At 45.7% G+C, this 16,639-nt stretch overlaps 2 protein-coding genes across 2 annotated transcripts; both read left to right on the top strand.

The window, feature by feature from the left end:
* Positions 1 to 4,342: 4,342 nt before the first annotated feature.
* Positions 4,343 to 12,064, top strand: tat (tyrosine aminotransferase). The gene is made up of 12 exons (XM_047034908.1): positions 4,343 to 4,448; positions 5,162 to 5,465; positions 5,730 to 5,834; positions 6,221 to 6,288; positions 6,461 to 6,619; positions 6,897 to 7,035; positions 7,138 to 7,190; positions 10,474 to 10,626; positions 10,830 to 10,958; positions 11,174 to 11,257; positions 11,391 to 11,489; positions 11,660 to 12,064. Exons 2-12 carry the CDS (start codon positions 5,195 to 5,197, stop codon positions 11,798 to 11,800), a joined length of 1,401 nt encoding a protein of 466 aa, XP_046890864.1. The 5' UTR covers positions 4,343 to 4,448; positions 5,162 to 5,194; the 3' UTR covers positions 11,801 to 12,064.
* Positions 12,065 to 13,015: 951 nt separating this feature from the next.
* On the top strand, positions 13,016 to 16,606 carry zgc:56622 (uncharacterized protein LOC326033 homolog). The gene is made up of 10 exons (XM_047033680.1): positions 13,016 to 13,311; positions 13,620 to 13,790; positions 13,960 to 14,076; positions 14,212 to 14,289; positions 14,554 to 14,670; positions 14,853 to 14,965; positions 15,237 to 15,324; positions 15,497 to 15,580; positions 15,983 to 16,065; positions 16,209 to 16,606. The coding sequence occupies exons 1-10, from the start codon at positions 13,228 to 13,230 to the stop codon at positions 16,240 to 16,242; spliced, it is 969 nt and encodes a 322-aa protein (XP_046889636.1). The 5' UTR covers positions 13,016 to 13,227; the 3' UTR covers positions 16,243 to 16,606.
* The last annotated feature ends 33 nt before the right edge of the window (positions 16,607 to 16,639 follow it).

Raw genomic sequence — 16,639 nt, 5'->3', positions numbered from 1 at the left:
TTAGCATTAAGGGGTTTAGGACATAACCGTGTGGCTATTGAACAAACACATTATGATATACCAACTCTGGAAAAAATTGTTGACCACTGTACCTTTTTCTTAAAAAAAAAAAAACTAGTTGAGAAGGATCATTTTGAGTGAGGAACAGAAGGGTTAACAGAAGGCCACTGCAAATATTACCCTTCTGTTCTTCGCTCTAAATTGTCCTTCTCAACTTTTCTTTTTTAATTAAAGAAGAAGATGCAGTGGTCTCCATTTGTTTCCAGAGCTGTACGAATGTGATAAGGGATGTTATTGTTTTTTGTTTGGAATGAAAGTGTAGTTTTTGTAAGAGGTGGGAGGAGGACTGTGGTGGGTCAACACAGGGCCGAAGGGTCCAGGTGGTCTGGTCAACACAGGGCCGAAGGGTCCAGGTGCTCTGGTCAACACAGGGCCGAAGGGTCCAGGTGGTCTGGTCAACACAGGGCCGAAGGGTCCAGGTGCTCTGGTCAACACAGGGCCGAGTGGGGTATTCCAGAAAGCAGGTTATGTGACATACCCGGGTAAGTTAACTCCCCAGCTGACACCCAGCGTTGTAGCAACATTGCCAGTAAGTTGCTGCAACATTGTGTGGGTTGGTCAATAAAGGGTCTGGTCAACACAGGGTTGGAGTGTCCAGGACCACATGGTCAGAGGCAGGGGGACAGGTCCAAAGGTGGTGGGGAGGATTCTGTGAAAAAGCTTCATTCCCTCAGTTTTTCCACTATTTATTTATTGTGAGGTCAAGTACTTTTGGTCAATACCGACGCAGGACAAAGTGACTCTTTGATCAGTGTGTTGTTGCATCAAGTCCACACTGCTTACAGCTTGTGAGGAGCGTCACCAGGATGGAGGCCAATCAGCATCTGTACGGAGCTATGAGGTCACTGCCTGTGTTTACAATGCATAACAGCCTAGCAATTGATTTGTCATCAAAACTTATGTATTCTGTTGAATATCTGTTTTGTAAAAAAAAAATAAAAAAGTGTGTACTTGCCCCTGGTTCATAATGATGTATAACTAGTTATAATTTTTGATTGTGACTTTCTGGTTTGTTTACATTGCTTTGTTTGGTTATTTTTTTATTATCAGTTAATTAAACATTTGTGGGGAATTTGGATAACCCTGAATAGAAGCCCCTTTTGATTTATTTTTCGCAATCTTTATTTACACCCTGCCAAATCCAGGCAGCAGAGTTGCAAAATGATCACCCCCACCGTTGAAGTTTAAAATCAGTTATGTAAGTTGCACTTTTTCAGAAGTTACTATTGGCATCCCTTTTCTGTTTATGAACACTTGCAGTATTGCGTGTTTATTGCTTTGTATTTGTCTTTGGTAAAAAAAGCACATTGAACAGCCTTGAACTGAAGCTCATTCCTTGAATAGCTCATTTTATTGAACATACAGGGATGACGCACAAGCCAGTGGGATTTGGCAAACAGCATATAAGAGAAAAGAAGTGTTATTTGTGCTTGTGCTTGTACTTGTGCTTACCATATCATAGGGAACAATCTGCTTAGGGGTTGAAATAAGTAACCAAATTATTATAAATCATTTTAAGTAGAAAGTCCTAATGGAACTGTACCATGATAAAGTAAACACCTTACATTCGAAATTCCATTTAATGAGGCTGGTTTCTTATTCCTATACACTGCGCCACCAAACAATGTCAAATATTTGCATGAAACATTTTGTTTAACAGAATCTAATTTTCAGAATGATACTTTAAATATACTTTTTTTTGTTATGCTTAAAGATGATGATGTTCTAGGATGAGGACACATACCAGCCTTCATGCTCATTGAGTGCACCATCCAACTGCTGGTCCAGGTCCTGCCACGAGAGAAACTGAATGGTTGGAGTCACCAGATGGAGGTGTACATGTTTTTAATACTAAATCTAAATCCAAGGTTTCTAATACACACACACAGTGGACTCCAACAGTCTGAGTTCATTGACAAGTGCTGTTTGTTAGTGTAGGCCTTGTTAGGTTAGTATAGGTCTATAGGGTTAGTATAGTTCATTATATGTATTACAGGTCTAGTATATTGTATATTGCATACTATTTTGTATATTAGGATGTTTATTATTATTTTTATTTTATCTTATATTATTTTAGCTTATCATAGATTACATCTATGTTCTTAATACTTATATGTTATGTTATGCCAGGTTGCTTGCGTCGCCTTGTCACAGGAATTTCAGTGCCCAGTCTGACCTTGCGTTGTTCTGTGCACCTGACAATAAAAGCTTGAAACTTGTTATCAACATTCATCAAAGACTTATAAATATGCAGTATGTTAACAGAATAATAATGGTGTGTTTGGTTTTTGATGAATGATGAAAACAGATTTTGGTATTGGGCCCCACTGTAAATAACATAACATTACCAAATGTAATATTTTCCAACATGATGTATCCCAGCAAGATGAGTTGAGGCCCTGTTCATCGCCCATCATGCCCAGCAGAGCTATATCATCGAACGCACGTTTGACGTGCTGAAAACCCGCTAGAGGACCTTCCTCCTGAGGGCCTTATGACAGATATGTTTCTCTCCTTGCAGCTGCTAGGCTCTCTCTCCCCTTGCAAACGCTTCTTCCTTCTCTGCCTGAACCCTTGTAAGTCCAGGAGTTCGCCTACCCTCTTCCTTGCTGCAGGCCTGGTTCTCTGGGGCAGGGACAGAGGACAGGCTGCAGGCCTGGTTCTCCGGGGCAGGGACAGAGGACGGGCTGCAGGCCTGGCTCTCTCCGGGGCAGGGACAGAGGGAAGGGTGCAGGCCTGGCTCTCTCTGGGGCAGGGACAGAGGACGGCCTGCAGGCCCGGCTCTCTCTGGGGCAGGGACAGAGGACGGGCTGCAGGCCTGGCTCTCTCTGGGGCAGGGACAGAGGACAGGGAGGCCACACCATCAGCAGTGGATGTCATATTTGCAACAACTACCGGGGATGGATTAATAGATTGCTGCCCCTAGAGTGCTGCATCCATTGGGGCGTAGTACCACTGCAGTGACCACCCCCGCCTCCACCCCCGCCTCCACCCCTGCCTCCACCCCTGCCTCCACCCCCGCCTCCACCCCTGCCTCCACCCCCGCCTCCACCCCTGCCTCCACCCCCGCCTCCACCCCCGCCTCCACCCCTGCCTCCACCCCCGCCTCCACCCCTGCCTCCACCCCTGCCTCCACCGCTTTCCCTGATATTGGGTCCGTCAGCTACATAAGGCCTAAGGTCCAACTTTAAGTTGCCGAGTTGCTAGGACGTTAGACATTTATTTATATCACTTTGATTATAAAACTATGATGGTTTTGCATAAAATTATGACGGTTTTGCATTAAACAAAAACCTCATGAAAGCACTGTCATAAAAACTCATGAAAGTAGGCAATCAAAAACTTAAATAGGCTGCTCTATGTAGTGCTAACAAACTGATGTTGGAAACTTTACTACACAGTAATGCAAATCACATCACATCTGACTACTATTGAGGGTGTAGCTATTACAGGAAGTAAGCATTCATTTCTTTAATTGTATATCATCTACATAAGCAATGAGTTATTTGCAATTAAAGAGCTGAAGGTGACGTTGTAATTTTACAACAAGGGGTTTTACAGGGTTAAATTGTTCAATTGATTTGGCTGTGTTTTGGTGTTATCGAGAAGCCTGCCTGATTAACGAATACTGAAAACACAAAGTTGAAGTCATATCAGAACAGTGTAAATTCAAACGACTATTAAGGGAAACTGATGAGTATCAATGTGTTCAAGATATATAGGAAAATAACACTTTAGGTAGGCAAATTTGGTCTATGCGTTTTTTCCCCAGAAGCTTGAATCTCGTGTCGGCATTTCTGCTCCCTGCTTTTCTGACTCCAGTGTCCTTACAGCCCCCCCACAACTTCGCACTTACTGCATCGTTTTTATCAAATTTGTTATCACCAATACTGTATGGTTATGTTCAGTGTCTGCCTATTGTTAGTGTCTGTTTCTTTGTTGTGTATTTCTTTGTAAATGTGTTTTACAAACAAAAAAACGTACATGGCCTTGAAAGATGACGTCAAACGAGTTCACGGGAACACAATAACGGAATAAACGGATTGATAGACAGCCACAGAGTGCGCGGTTGATTATGCGCTCCTGTCCCAAATGAGCGTTTACGCACGGCGGCAACAAGGCTCCCGCGGATATCCCCTCTGCTCAGTCTGAGTTCGTCTGAAAGGGTTAAATGATGCCGTTTAACGAAACCTTGAGGTCTTTAACAGTTCTGAAAGTGATGTAACGGGGGTGTATGCCACAACCCTAATGTCTCCACCAATGAAAATATAGGTAGGGTTCGACACCCAGTTTTGGGGCGCTTGCTATAAAGCCGGTATAAAGGGCATGTTCACAGTATTTCACTACAATTCCTGCTTCTGGAGTGCGATCCTCATTGTCATTTTAAGGTATTTACTAGATCTCTTGGTAAATTGAATTTACAATTATGGGACCATAATATTGTTTGTAACTCATTTAAAATCCGATTTAGAATTATTCTTCCAAAGTATACATTTACATTTATTATACAATATATATACATATTTTTTTTAAATACAATTTTAATGCAATGTCCTTAAATTTATTGTAACTTGTAGATTTAGGTAGCAGACGTCTACGTTTTCAAACTGTAGTTGCGCACTTCAGTAAGGATCCCATTCTAGAACATGCATTTTAAGTCATTTGTATTTGTTGATAATATTAACTGTATTACTGTAATATTTTTCTTGGTCAGTGTTTATTATATTTGAAAATGTATTACTTTCAGATTTGAATTGCTCTCGCTAAAATGTCTGCAGAATAACTCAGTGATTACATTCAAAAACTCTTATGTAGGCAAAGGATGCGTTAGCAAATGTACAATGTATATTGTCAAGTTTAGTTTTTATCTCAAACTTGTACCACAAGCATCGCAACTATTGAGATCCTTGCAGAGAAAAAGTTTCCAAATTCAATCGTTGATATTCATTTTTTCAATTATTTCAAAATAATTCAACTTTGCAGAAATGTTACATTTAATGTTTTTTTTTTACAACTAATGTCTAATAATGCTATGTTGAATACATCCAAATCAAATGAATGTATCTTTAATGTCTGTTTTTGCCTGTCCTTTGTCTTAAAGGACAGTCAATTTGTCTCAAGCAGCAGCTGTACCATGGAGAGTAAGCCCTATGTGGTCCAGATCAACGGAAATGGCCTCCCCAGTCAGGGAGTAAACGGCAAAGGAGTTAACGGTAAAAGAGTGAACGGTCATGGCGCTCACCACGTCAGTGTGAAAGGGGCTGTCAAGCCTAAGACCCAGAAGCAGAGATGGGATGTCCGGCCCTCGGAGATGTCCCTGAACACCGTGAATCCCATCAGGGCCATCGTGGACGGAATGAAACTCACCCCCAACCCTGACAAGGCCATGATAGCCCTCTCCATAGGTAAACCATCTCAAAGTTGTATTCATTCGTTCGTTGTTATTATCAGTACTAGTGGTGACTTATTTACTGCTACTCTGTCACACCAACGGCAAACTGAGTTTAGGACGAGTAGCAGTGACCTCAGTGAGACGCCCCCTCCTCCCTCTAGAACATTCTTTCGTTCCACTTATTTTCCGCCTCTATGGAAGCTCCTCCCCTCTCCACATCACTTGTTTCTTTCCTCCTCCCCCTCATGACCGGTCTCCCGCCCTCGCTTTCTCTCAGGTGATCCCACTGTGTTTGGGAACCTCCCCACCGATGACTCTGTCCTCCAGGCCATGAAGGACGCCATCGATACCCACACTTTCAACGGCTACGCACCCTCTGTTGGTAAGACTGGGGCCGCACTTTACAGTGTGTGTGTGTGTGTGTGTGTGCTTTTGGGTGTGAGTGTTGGGTGTGTGTGAAATAGTCTCCTGTAGAAAGTGAGTTTCCAGGAATGTTACTGACTCTCCTGGAGTGAACAGGAGGAGAATGACGAGCTGAGAGGGTTTTGATTGTGGAAGACATAACGCAGGTCATTCTGATGGCGGAATGAGAGGAAGGGGCTCCGCTGGGTTTTGGGTTGATCCACTGGAAACGAGCTGTCTTGCTTTTCCTTTTCTCTCCCTGACCCCCTACGTCTCCCTCTCCCGGATGTGTTTGCCAGCAGGGGAGAGGGATGTGGTGCTAATCTCCAGAAGTGTGAGTGATACTAACCTCTGATGTTGTGGCAGGTTACCAGAGGAGCAGAGAGGCAGTGGCTAACTTCTACAGCTGTCCCCAGGCTCCTCTGGAGGCTAAGGTACAACAGGCCTTCCTTTGCCTCATTTCTGTCACTCTGAAAACACTTTTTGCGCCTCACTACTCTTTGTCTTTCCCCACACTCAGTCTTTGAGTAGTGATTCACGACGAGTAAAAGAGGATAATCCCTCATCCTCCCCCTGTTCTCTACCCCCAACTCCCCTCCCATGTAGGATGTGATCCTGACCAGTGGCTGCAGCCAGGCTATAGATCTGGCCATCAGTGTCCTGTGTAACCCAGGCGACAACATCCTTGTCCCCTGCCCCGGGTTCTCTCTCTACAAGACCCTGGCTGTGTCCCTGGGCATCCAGGTCAAGCTGTACAACCTGCTGGTGAGGAGCTCTGGGGACAGGAGGGGATGAAGGGAGGGCAGGTGGGGCTAGGCGGAGGAAGAGAAGGGGGCCCTCCGCAGGGTGAGTTAAGGGGCTGAGGTTCATGGTGAGAGCTGGGGGTCTGCTTGTAGTGGCGGCACTTCAACGTCACAACACACCCGTTGCTAGTAAAACCCAGTCGGAACCGGTTTCACACCCTCCACGCACGCGCATGCAGGCAGCGAAGCAGGCTGGGGTGCGTGTGTCTTGACCACGGTGTGTGTCTGTCTCTTGGCAGCCAGAGAAGTCTTGGGAGATTGATCTGCAGCACCTCGAGAGCCTGGTGGATGATAGGACAGCCTGTGTCATCGTCAATAACCCCTCCAACCCCTGTGGGTCTGTCTACAGCAAGGAGCACCTGCAGGGCATCCTCTCAGGTGAGCCTCTCGTCCTGTTCCTGGTTGTCTCAGGTTTGGCCTGACGTCACACAGCTGTAGTACTTTGAGCTAACTGAGCGTGCTCTTCCTTCCTCTTCCTAGTGGCCTCCAGACATAGAATCCCAATCCTGGCTGACGAGATCTATGGGGATATGGTGAGTCCACCCTCACGCACACAACCAAGCAGGACACTCCTCCACATTCGATGCCTTCGATTTATCTGTCCTGCTGGCCGAGTGGTAGCACAGACGGAACTGTCCGTGTGTCCTAAGAAGGTCAAATCAAGTGCACCTGAAGTAGCTGGTGGTCAACAGGTTAAGACTTTGACTTGTGGAATTGTTGTAGGAAAGGTTGTGGGGTTTGCAGGTAATGCCATGTCAAAGTGCATATGCATCCATGAAAAAAATAAATAGACCAAAAGTTTATAAACATAGTGAGCAGTAGAGTCGGTTAAGTAGAGGCTGCAGGGAGAAGCAGGGTTCTGGGGTCAATAGAATCTAAGCAGCAGGGCAGCCCGGCCGGGTGGGTGAGCGCTGGCTGGGCCTCCGGTAACACCAACGAGGCACATTCTTTTTGCCCTGCAGCGTCTGACTGATGGATGGGGATGTTCTCTGTCCCCGGTTCAGGGCTGGCCTACGTGTCCAGGGCTCGGTCCCGACACTACCACATCAGCACTGGGAGGATTAAGGGTGGCACGGCTCTGAATGGGGGGGGGGGGAGGGGGCGGGGGGGGGGGGGGGGGGGGGGGGGGGGGGGGGGGGGGGTCACAGCACTGGGGTCAGCCAGGGCAAGTGGAGGATGAGGTGAGAGAGGTGAGAGCCACCCCTGTACAATACAGCATCAACACTTTACAATGAGCACCTGTACAGAGCCCATGCAAATTTCGACTCATTGGCCGCTTTGTCCTGGCCGTAAACTCCAATGTAACAGAACAGTTGCATAGTAGGCGCAATCTTCTTCTCTTTATTGTCCGTGGAATCCAATCCATAGGGAAGATATCATTATGAACAAACAGGGTGATGGGATGTTTCGTACAGGGTTATGGGTGGTTTCGTGTAGGGTGATGGGGTGTTTTGTAACAGAGTGAGGGGAAGATTTGTTCTGAATAAATGGGTGTTTTGCACAAGGTGAAGGAGCGTTTTGTAGAGGATAAAGGCAGTGTTTCCGTCAGGAGTGTTTTGCCTTGTGATGAGTGCAGATGGAGATAGCCGCAGCGAGTGGAGCTGGGTGGGTCATTAGGGGCGCTGGGTGGGTCATTAGTGGAGCTGAGGCGCCCTGTATGCCTACCCCACAGTGTAATATGAACACACCAGAATGACTCAGCAGTTTTGAACACACATGTTAGTGGTTAATGCAGATGTGAGGGTGTAGCGCCAGGGAGGGGGGGGTGGGAGTCTTTTTAACCGCATGTTGCCTGCAGTGGGGGTGCTGTTTCTGGAGTGTGTGGAGGCAAGAAGACTCTGGCCCAGGTCTGTGTCTCTGGGATAGTCTGGAAAACAACAGACTCTTTCCTTACAGTATGCCTCCCCCTTTCCCCCCTCTCCCTCTCTTTGAGGAAAGTTCGAAAAACATTGCAACCACACGTGTCACGCAAGCTGAGGCCAAGCAGAGCCAAGTTGCTATGCGTGTGAGAGAGCTCTGAGGCTGTATCTACACATGTCCCTGCTGAACTGTCAGTCATTCCCCACCAGCCAATCAGAAGTGGGGTGTTTCCCCCCACCCGACGTGAAGACCTTTAATGAAAGCCATCTTACTGTAGTTACTGTTCCCGCTCTCTCCTCCGTTGGCTGCCTCTCTCTCTCTCTCTCTCTCTCTCTCTCTCTCTCTCTCTCTCTCTCTCTCTCTCTCTCTACCACTATCTCTCTCTCCTTTCCCCCTCTCCCTTTCTTTCTCTCTATTCCAGATGCTCAAAGCTTTTTTTTATTTTTCTTCACTTACAACATTCTCTCTTATTTATTCCTGGGTTTTTTTCGGGGACTCTGGATTTTGTGGGACTTGTTTTTAATTCTTCTCTTTTCTTTTTCTGTTGCATCTCAAAAGACTTGCGTCTACAAATGTTTCCAATCAGTAATTTACCATTGTGTTACATATGCTTCCATCCAGCGACATACAAATACTGCATGTTGCCAGAAGTGCATAGTATTTCAGTATTTATTGCTAAGAAGCCTTGTATTTTTACTAAACACAGTGCAACAATAACATCCTATCTATTTCTAATCTTCCTTTTTTAACCAACATCTTAGATAAAGTAGTACTATGGCAGCCTAAAACATTTTTAATCAACAACAAAATTTTTGATATGTTTCAATCTGGCTTTAGAAAATGTCACTGTACTGAAACGGCTCTTGTTAAAGTGCTGAATGACATTTTCTTAGCCACTGACTCTGGAGACTCAATAGCACTGGTACTTTTGGACATAAGTGCTGCATTTGACACGGTAGACCATAATGTCCTGCTGTCTCGCCTAGAACACATAGTGGGCATCAAAGGTTCAGTCCTACATTAGTTCCAGTCCTAACATTGGCGTCCATCGATCCTCCTCTGTAAAGCTGACATGTGGGATTCCTCAAGGCTCCATTCTGGAACCTATGTTGTTTTCTTTATATATGCTGCCTCTTGGCACTATTTTTAGAAAATATGAATTAAATTATCATTGTTATGCAGATGACACTCAAATATATTTTCCTCTTAAACAGAAAAATAGCTTTGAACAGATGACTGCCTGCCTTGAGGACGTGAATGTCTTTGAATTTTTTTTAGTTTAAATGAGTGTAAAACCGAGGTTATGGTGTTTACATCTTCCAGTGTACATAACACAACAAAAGTGGATCTTGGCATTTTGGCATCCTATGTTAAACCATATGTTAAAAACTTGGGTGTGGTATTGAATAGTGCGTTAAAGCTTGATAGACAGGTGAACCAAGTTGTGAAGGCAAGCTTTTACCAACTCCGAACCTTGATTAAAATTAAGTCTTCCCTTTCTTTCGCTAATTCTGAAAAGGTTATACATGGTTTTATCACTTCAAGGCTGGATTAGGAAAATTAATGTTGATGCGGTTATTCTGTTGGTCGGTGTCTCATGTTGTGGTCCTATTTTAGCACTTTGTATAGCACATTGGTCAACGGAAGTTGTCTGTAATTGTGCTTCATAAATAAAGTGATTGATTGATCCATTTCACTGCAACAGTAGCCTACAGTGGAACAATGCAGTCCAACAAAAACAGCATATTGTTCAGATCAGATCATTTCCCCCAGTCAAAACCCTATGGTTCATCTCTGGTTCCTTATCTTTTCCACAAAAAAATGTCTGCAAAAAACCAACGTCTCATATGACCATCTCATAAAGTGATGGACTCTGTGGATGATGTGGCCATATGAGTCTACATGTCGTGTCTTATTGAGAGTTTCTCCCTCCCCCTCCCCCTCCCCCTCCCCCAGGTGTTCCCCGGATGCCCCTCCCACTCGCTGGCGTCCCTGAGCAGCGACGTCCCTGTGCTGGCGTGCGGCGGCCTGGCTAAGCGTTGGCTCGTCCCAGGGTGGCGACTGGGCTGGATCCTCATCCACGACCGGAACAACATCTTTGGATCGGAGGTACCTGAGTTACGCAACTGCACTGGACCAGATCCCAGACGTGGGACTTAATAATACCTCAGACTAAATGTTATAACACAAAGTAATGGTATACACATAACCTCCAACTACTGTTATTTACATATCTCCTGCTTCTATATAACTTATGTATCCACCTCCTCTGCCCCACCCTTCTGCTTCTCCTTCCCTGCTCCCCTCTCCAGATTCGCCAGGGTCTCGTCAAGCTCAGCCAGAGGATCCTGGGTGCCTGCACCATCGTCCAGGGGGCGCTAGAGAGCATCCTCAACAACACCCCCAAGTCCTTCTATCACAGAACCATCAGCTTCCTCAAGGTGAGGTTCTACCACCCCCAGTGCAGCTCCAGGGTGTTAGCAAAGGACTGGGACATCCTTGCACACTATCGCAGTCAACAAGGCGTTTCAGCCTCAAGACAAATTATTTTGTGCATATTTGACTTTAGAAAAAAGGGTTGTGTTGGAATGAGAGGGTCTGTGTGCGGTGGAGTAATGACTTGCTGATGTGTATCTGTGTTGTTTCCCCTTCTCAGTCCAACTCTGAGCTGTGTTTCTCTGAGCTCAGCACAGTGCCCGGTCTGACTCCCATCATGCCCTCTGGGGCCATGTACCTCATGGTAAGCTGAACTGTTATACCACAGTCTAAACAGATGGGCTATACCATCTCACTGTCTCTTTGGGATGATTTAGACAGACACGGTGGATGTCTCTCACTGTCGTGTTTGTGTGTGCTTGTGCATGTGTTTCTAGGTGGGAATCGACATGGAGCACTTCCCGGGGTTTCAGAACGACGTGGACTTCACAGAATCTCTGGTGACTGAGCAGTCTGTGTTCTGTCTACCAGCATCGGTGAGGAACATGAATGATGCATTTATTCTTTCCATCCATCAATCAGTTTGTTCATTTACTCATTCATTCACTCATCCCTAATTAAGTTTGTTGGTCTATCATTTTCCTCCCTCCCTCCCTCCCTCCCTCCCTCCCTCCCTCCCTCCCTCCCTCCCTCCGTCCTCTTCTAGGCGTTTGAGTACCCTAACTACTTCCGCATTGTGGTCACGGTACCAGAAAAGATGATGGTGGAGGCATGTGCTCGGATCAGAGAATTCTGCCAGCGCCACTACCGGCCCAGCAGCCAAGACAGCAACGAGCTCGACCAATGAGAGAGGGGGGAGGGGAGTAGATGAAAAACTGAGAAGGGGATGAGAGAAAAAGAGGGAGAAAGGCAAAACTAGAGAGAAAGGGTCTCTTAGAGGCAGGGGTGAAGTGGCCTCTAGACACTGACCTGGGATCTACTTTAAATATACGACTAACAGTCATGAGATGGGGATAAGAGGGTAGACTGTGCCTGGATCAGTTTCTACAGGCTACTTCAACCCAGAGCTCATGGACACAGAGAGGAAAAGATACATTAAGCAACAGAATGAGAGGAAAAGGAGACCAGGATGAAAGGAGGAGGAGGAGGATGAGGGAGGGAGGGAGGGATGAAAACATGGTCAACATATGATGTTGCACGGTGGATAGAGAGTTTGTAGAGGTGCCATGAAGCGGTCTATGACCGTTAGGAACCGCTCGAGTTAACCAAATATTTATATATTTTATATGGCCATCTTATGGTTACTTTTAAGAAGGGACATGTTTTTTTTTTATTACTGTGTAACCATGATTAGACAAAGGGTTGGGTTTAACTCATCTAGGAAAAAGAGAATAACAGTATAGTAAGAACCATCTACGTCGTGCTTATCAAATGTATAGTTACTCTTTCCTGCATGTTTAGAGTTAGAACTCTGTTAGAATGCATGCTTAACCACTTAGACCAACCTTTCCATTTTTAATATATATGTACATTGTATATCTACTTTAATCTTAATGTGTATCATCCTTTTTTTTTACTGTCATGTAAAACACTTATTTAAACCAAATTAAAAGCTTTGACTAAAGCTCAACGTGTTTGTCATTCAATGGTTGAGATGTGTGTTTGTACTGCCATCTTCTGGTAACAGACTGCAGTGCAGTGTTTGGAGTATCTGTCCAACGGATTTGCAGTTACTACCAAGAACAGTACTGTCTGAATGTTGCTGACTTTTCAGCATGTCCCAAAACCCCATTGGTGTATGTGTGTGTGTCTATTTCAACCTTGAAGAAAGTGACCTTTCAACACATTGTCTCTTTATGAGGGCCCTGAGTTACTGTGTATGTGTAAATACACAACAGAGGACAGAACTCCATCATGGTCAATGATTAACCATGAAAGAGGGTGGGTGAGAGAAATAAGGAGAGTCACGTAGAAGGAGGGAGAAAGAGAGAGAAAAAGGAAGGAAGGAAGGAAGAGGGACGGAGAGTGATAAAGGAGTGGAGAGAGAGAGAGTGAGAGAAAGAGAGAGAGAGAGAGAGAGAGAGAGAGAGAGAGAGAGAGAGAGAGAGAGAGCGAGAGAGAGAGATTGACAGTGATAAAGGGAGTGTATGTTGTAAAATGGAAACCAGAGAGCATGCTGACTAGGGGAAAAGGAAGAGGACATTTCGGGTCCGTGTGACTGTGTTTGTGAAGTGTGGGAGTTTCTCTTTCCCCCCTGGCTAAGTAACACACACAATGGAGGAAGAAACCGGTGTTGTCACGACGATAGAACTCAATGACAGCACGCGCATGCCCCTCTTGGGTCTAGGAACATGGAAGGTACTCACTCTGTCTCTTTTAATCCCCCTTATTGCTGCTTTCCATTCCTCCATCATTCCTTTCCTCTTTCTGTCTCTCTCTCAGACAGTTTTGCACCAACAAGCATGAACCACCAAAGAGTTTGGCTGTTCTATTGTTTTGTCTATTGCTTTGGTGTAAAGGAACCCAAACACCACGCGTGTACAAAGTAAACAACACCTGCGCTAATCGGGAGAAAGTGTACTCCACTATGCTTTGGTCTGTGATTCATCTGATGGAGACAGTCGTCCCCTTTACCCTGCCCTGTCTGCCACCACTGTGGGTTCCAGACCAGCAGTTCTGTAGTGTTCCAGGGAGCTGTAGAGGCAGCCATTGCCGCGGGTTACCGCCACATTGACACGGCCTACTTGTACAGAAACGAAGTGGAGATCGGCAGAGCCCTTCGTGCCAAGATGCAACAGGGCGTCATTCGCCGTCGAGACATGTACATCGTCAGCAAGGTGAGACAGGGACCACGACCACACCAACATTTACGTCTCCTAGTTGGGGAGTGGAAAGAAGTCCTCTTTGCTGAAGGGCCTCTCATTCCTTTCCCTGAAGTCACAAACTCACTGAGTTCAAGTGTCCATGAAGACCCATCCTTAGATCCTTTGTTCCCTGGTCATGTAGCTGTGGTCCACTCACCACGCGCCCGAGGACATCCCTGTCTGCCTGAACCAATCACTGAGCGACCTGCAGCTGGAGCAGCTGGACCTCTACCTGATGCACTTCCCTGTAGGCATCCAGGTGAGTAAAGCAAGAGAGGGGATCTAGAGGAACCAGTTAGAGCCAGTAGGAACCAGATTCAAGGCAGACAGATTAGTTCTGTTCCAAACTGAGGCATCACCATTTGGTCATTGTTTTGTTCTCTGTCTCCACTAGAAAGTAGGTGATGAGCTGTATCCCATGAAGGATGGGCAGATTCTGAGCAGTGATGTTGACTATGTGGATGTTTGGAGGGTCAGGACAATGCTGCTATGCTGCTCTCTCTCTCTCTCTCTCTCTCTCTCTCTCTCTCTCTCTCTCTCTCTCTCTCTCTCTCTCTCTCTCTCTCTCTCTGTCTCCTCTCTCTCTCTCTCTCTCTATCTCCTCTCTCACTCTCTCTCTCTCTCCCTCTCTCTCTCTCTCTCTTTCTTTCTCCAACACAACACGCAACATGCAATGAGAGCATTCAGCGTTTGGTGTCACGAGATGTTTCACGTAACTGTGTGTTGCATCTTGTAGGGAATGGAAGCTTTGAAGTCCTCAGGCAAGGTAAAGAGCATTGGCGTATCCAACTTCAATATCCTCCAGCTGGAGAGGTTACTTGATTTGACCAAGATCCCCCCAGCAGTCAACCAGGTGCTGAACCTACTTTTCATCCCCTAAATTCAAACTAGCAACTGGCTCTCTTCCACGAGCCCAGAGAGCTTTAAAGGTCATCGTGGCAATCCTCTCCTTCTACTCATTTCCCCTTCAAGCCAGTGAGGTCTGAGCAAGGGTTTAACCTTGGAGCGTCATGTTCCACCTTCCCTGTCCTCTAGGTGGAGCTACACCCCTACCTAGTCCAGTCTGACCTGGTGGACTTCTGTAAGTCCAGGAACATCGCCCTTACGGCCTACAGTCCCTTTGGATCCCCTGGCAGAGCCAAAGAGCTGTGAGTCCTGCAGCATTCCTATTATATCCAGATCTGTTGAGATAGCTTGTAGCCACAAGATCATATTTTGCCTGCCTGCTTGCATGTCCGCGTGCCTGTCTTGTCTTCCCGTCTGCTTGCCAACCTGTCTGTCTGTCTTCCCGTCTGCCTGCCTGTCTGTCTGTCTTCCCGTCTGCCTGCCTGTCTGTCTGTCTTCCCGTCTGCCTGTCTGTCTGTCTGTTTGTCTGTCTGTCTTCCCATCTGTCTGCCTACCTGCCTGTCTCTTTCCCAGTCATCGTGGAGCTACAGACCCCCAGAAGCTTCTAGAAGATCCTGTGGTGGGTGAGATTGCAAAGGCACACAGACGAACCCCGGCTCAGGTCAGTGCGTCCTGAAATGCACCACAGTGTGCTGCAATGTGTATTTTTGTACATGTGCATATCTGTGTGTATGTCTCACATGTGCTTCCAAGGAGTAAATATGTGTTTTGCATGTGTCACGTGTGTTCTGTGCCTAAGGCCTGTATTTAATTAAGGATTGTGTTTGGCTCAGGTGCTGCTGAGGTACCAGGTACAGCAAGGTATTGCCGTCATCCCCAAGAGTATTAAACCCAACCACCTTCTGGAAAACACCAAGGTTTATAACACTCTCTCCTTATCTCTCTCTACCTCTCTCGCTCAAACTCCTTATCTCTCTTTATCTCTCACTCTTTTCTCTTTTCTCAGCCACTCCCTCTGTATATTTTGACCATTTCCTCATCTGCTCTACGACAGTGTATTACTCAACACATATCAGAGCTCACAAAGTTCAAACTTTACACCTCAGTTCTTTAACTACTTTAACAGCATATTGATCAATTAATATTGATTACATATATTGAAGTTTTATAAATATTGCATTGTCCTCACTAACTAAAGAAAATTCAAACCTACAAAATCAGGTGAAAAATCTGGGAACCTGTACTGTTGATTGATGACACTGACACTGTGGTTCCATTTTGTATTGAAGAGTGAGGTCCACTTTAATGTTTATTTGCAGATTTTTGGTTGGTCCCTGAGCCAGGAGGACATGACATCACTGAGGGGGCTGGACCGAGGCTGGAAGGCCTGTGTCATTGACTCGTAAGACAGCCTTTCACATGTACAGGCACCAACCAAACATTGCTGATCCTGAACAAAGCTGACCGTTATTCCGCTGTGTAGCGATGTTTGCTGTAGCACCACAGCAGTCTAACAGTCTTTTATTTAATTTGTTTGCTCTTCAGCCTGAAGTCTCATCCATACTACCCCTTTGAATGACTAGAGCCTCAGAGAGCAAGCACAGAAGACCTGGACCAGGAGGCCTGGAGACCAGGGGACAGGACTCTAGGAAACCATGAGTCCAAGGGGAAATAACAGGATTATCTAACTCACTGGTGCTGTAGCGACATGCCCAACTGTTTGTTTGCCTTTATCTGAAACCACGTCAGTGAGTCCCAATGTGAAGTTAGAGAGATGCAATGTTTTTGTCTGTGTGCTTATAGTGGTGAGTGAGTTGAAACTATGGAAGGGTCTGTGATTTATTAATTGCATGTTATTAGTCAAATGTGTTGTTTCACAAATGTAAAAAGTTATTTTTAAGAACATGAACTATGAAAAAATAAACTTGTGATATCACTGATTATTATGACCAGCTGTTTGAGTATTTGACTGACAT

The sequence above is a fragment of the Hypomesus transpacificus genome, chromosome 14, assembly GCF_021917145.1.
Source record: "Hypomesus transpacificus isolate Combined female chromosome 14, fHypTra1, whole genome shotgun sequence".
NCBI lineage: Eukaryota > Metazoa > Chordata > Actinopteri > Osmeriformes > Osmeridae > Hypomesus > Hypomesus transpacificus.
The sequence above is the reverse complement of the archived record's forward strand: the minus strand, read 5'-3'. Positions and strand labels throughout refer to the sequence as shown.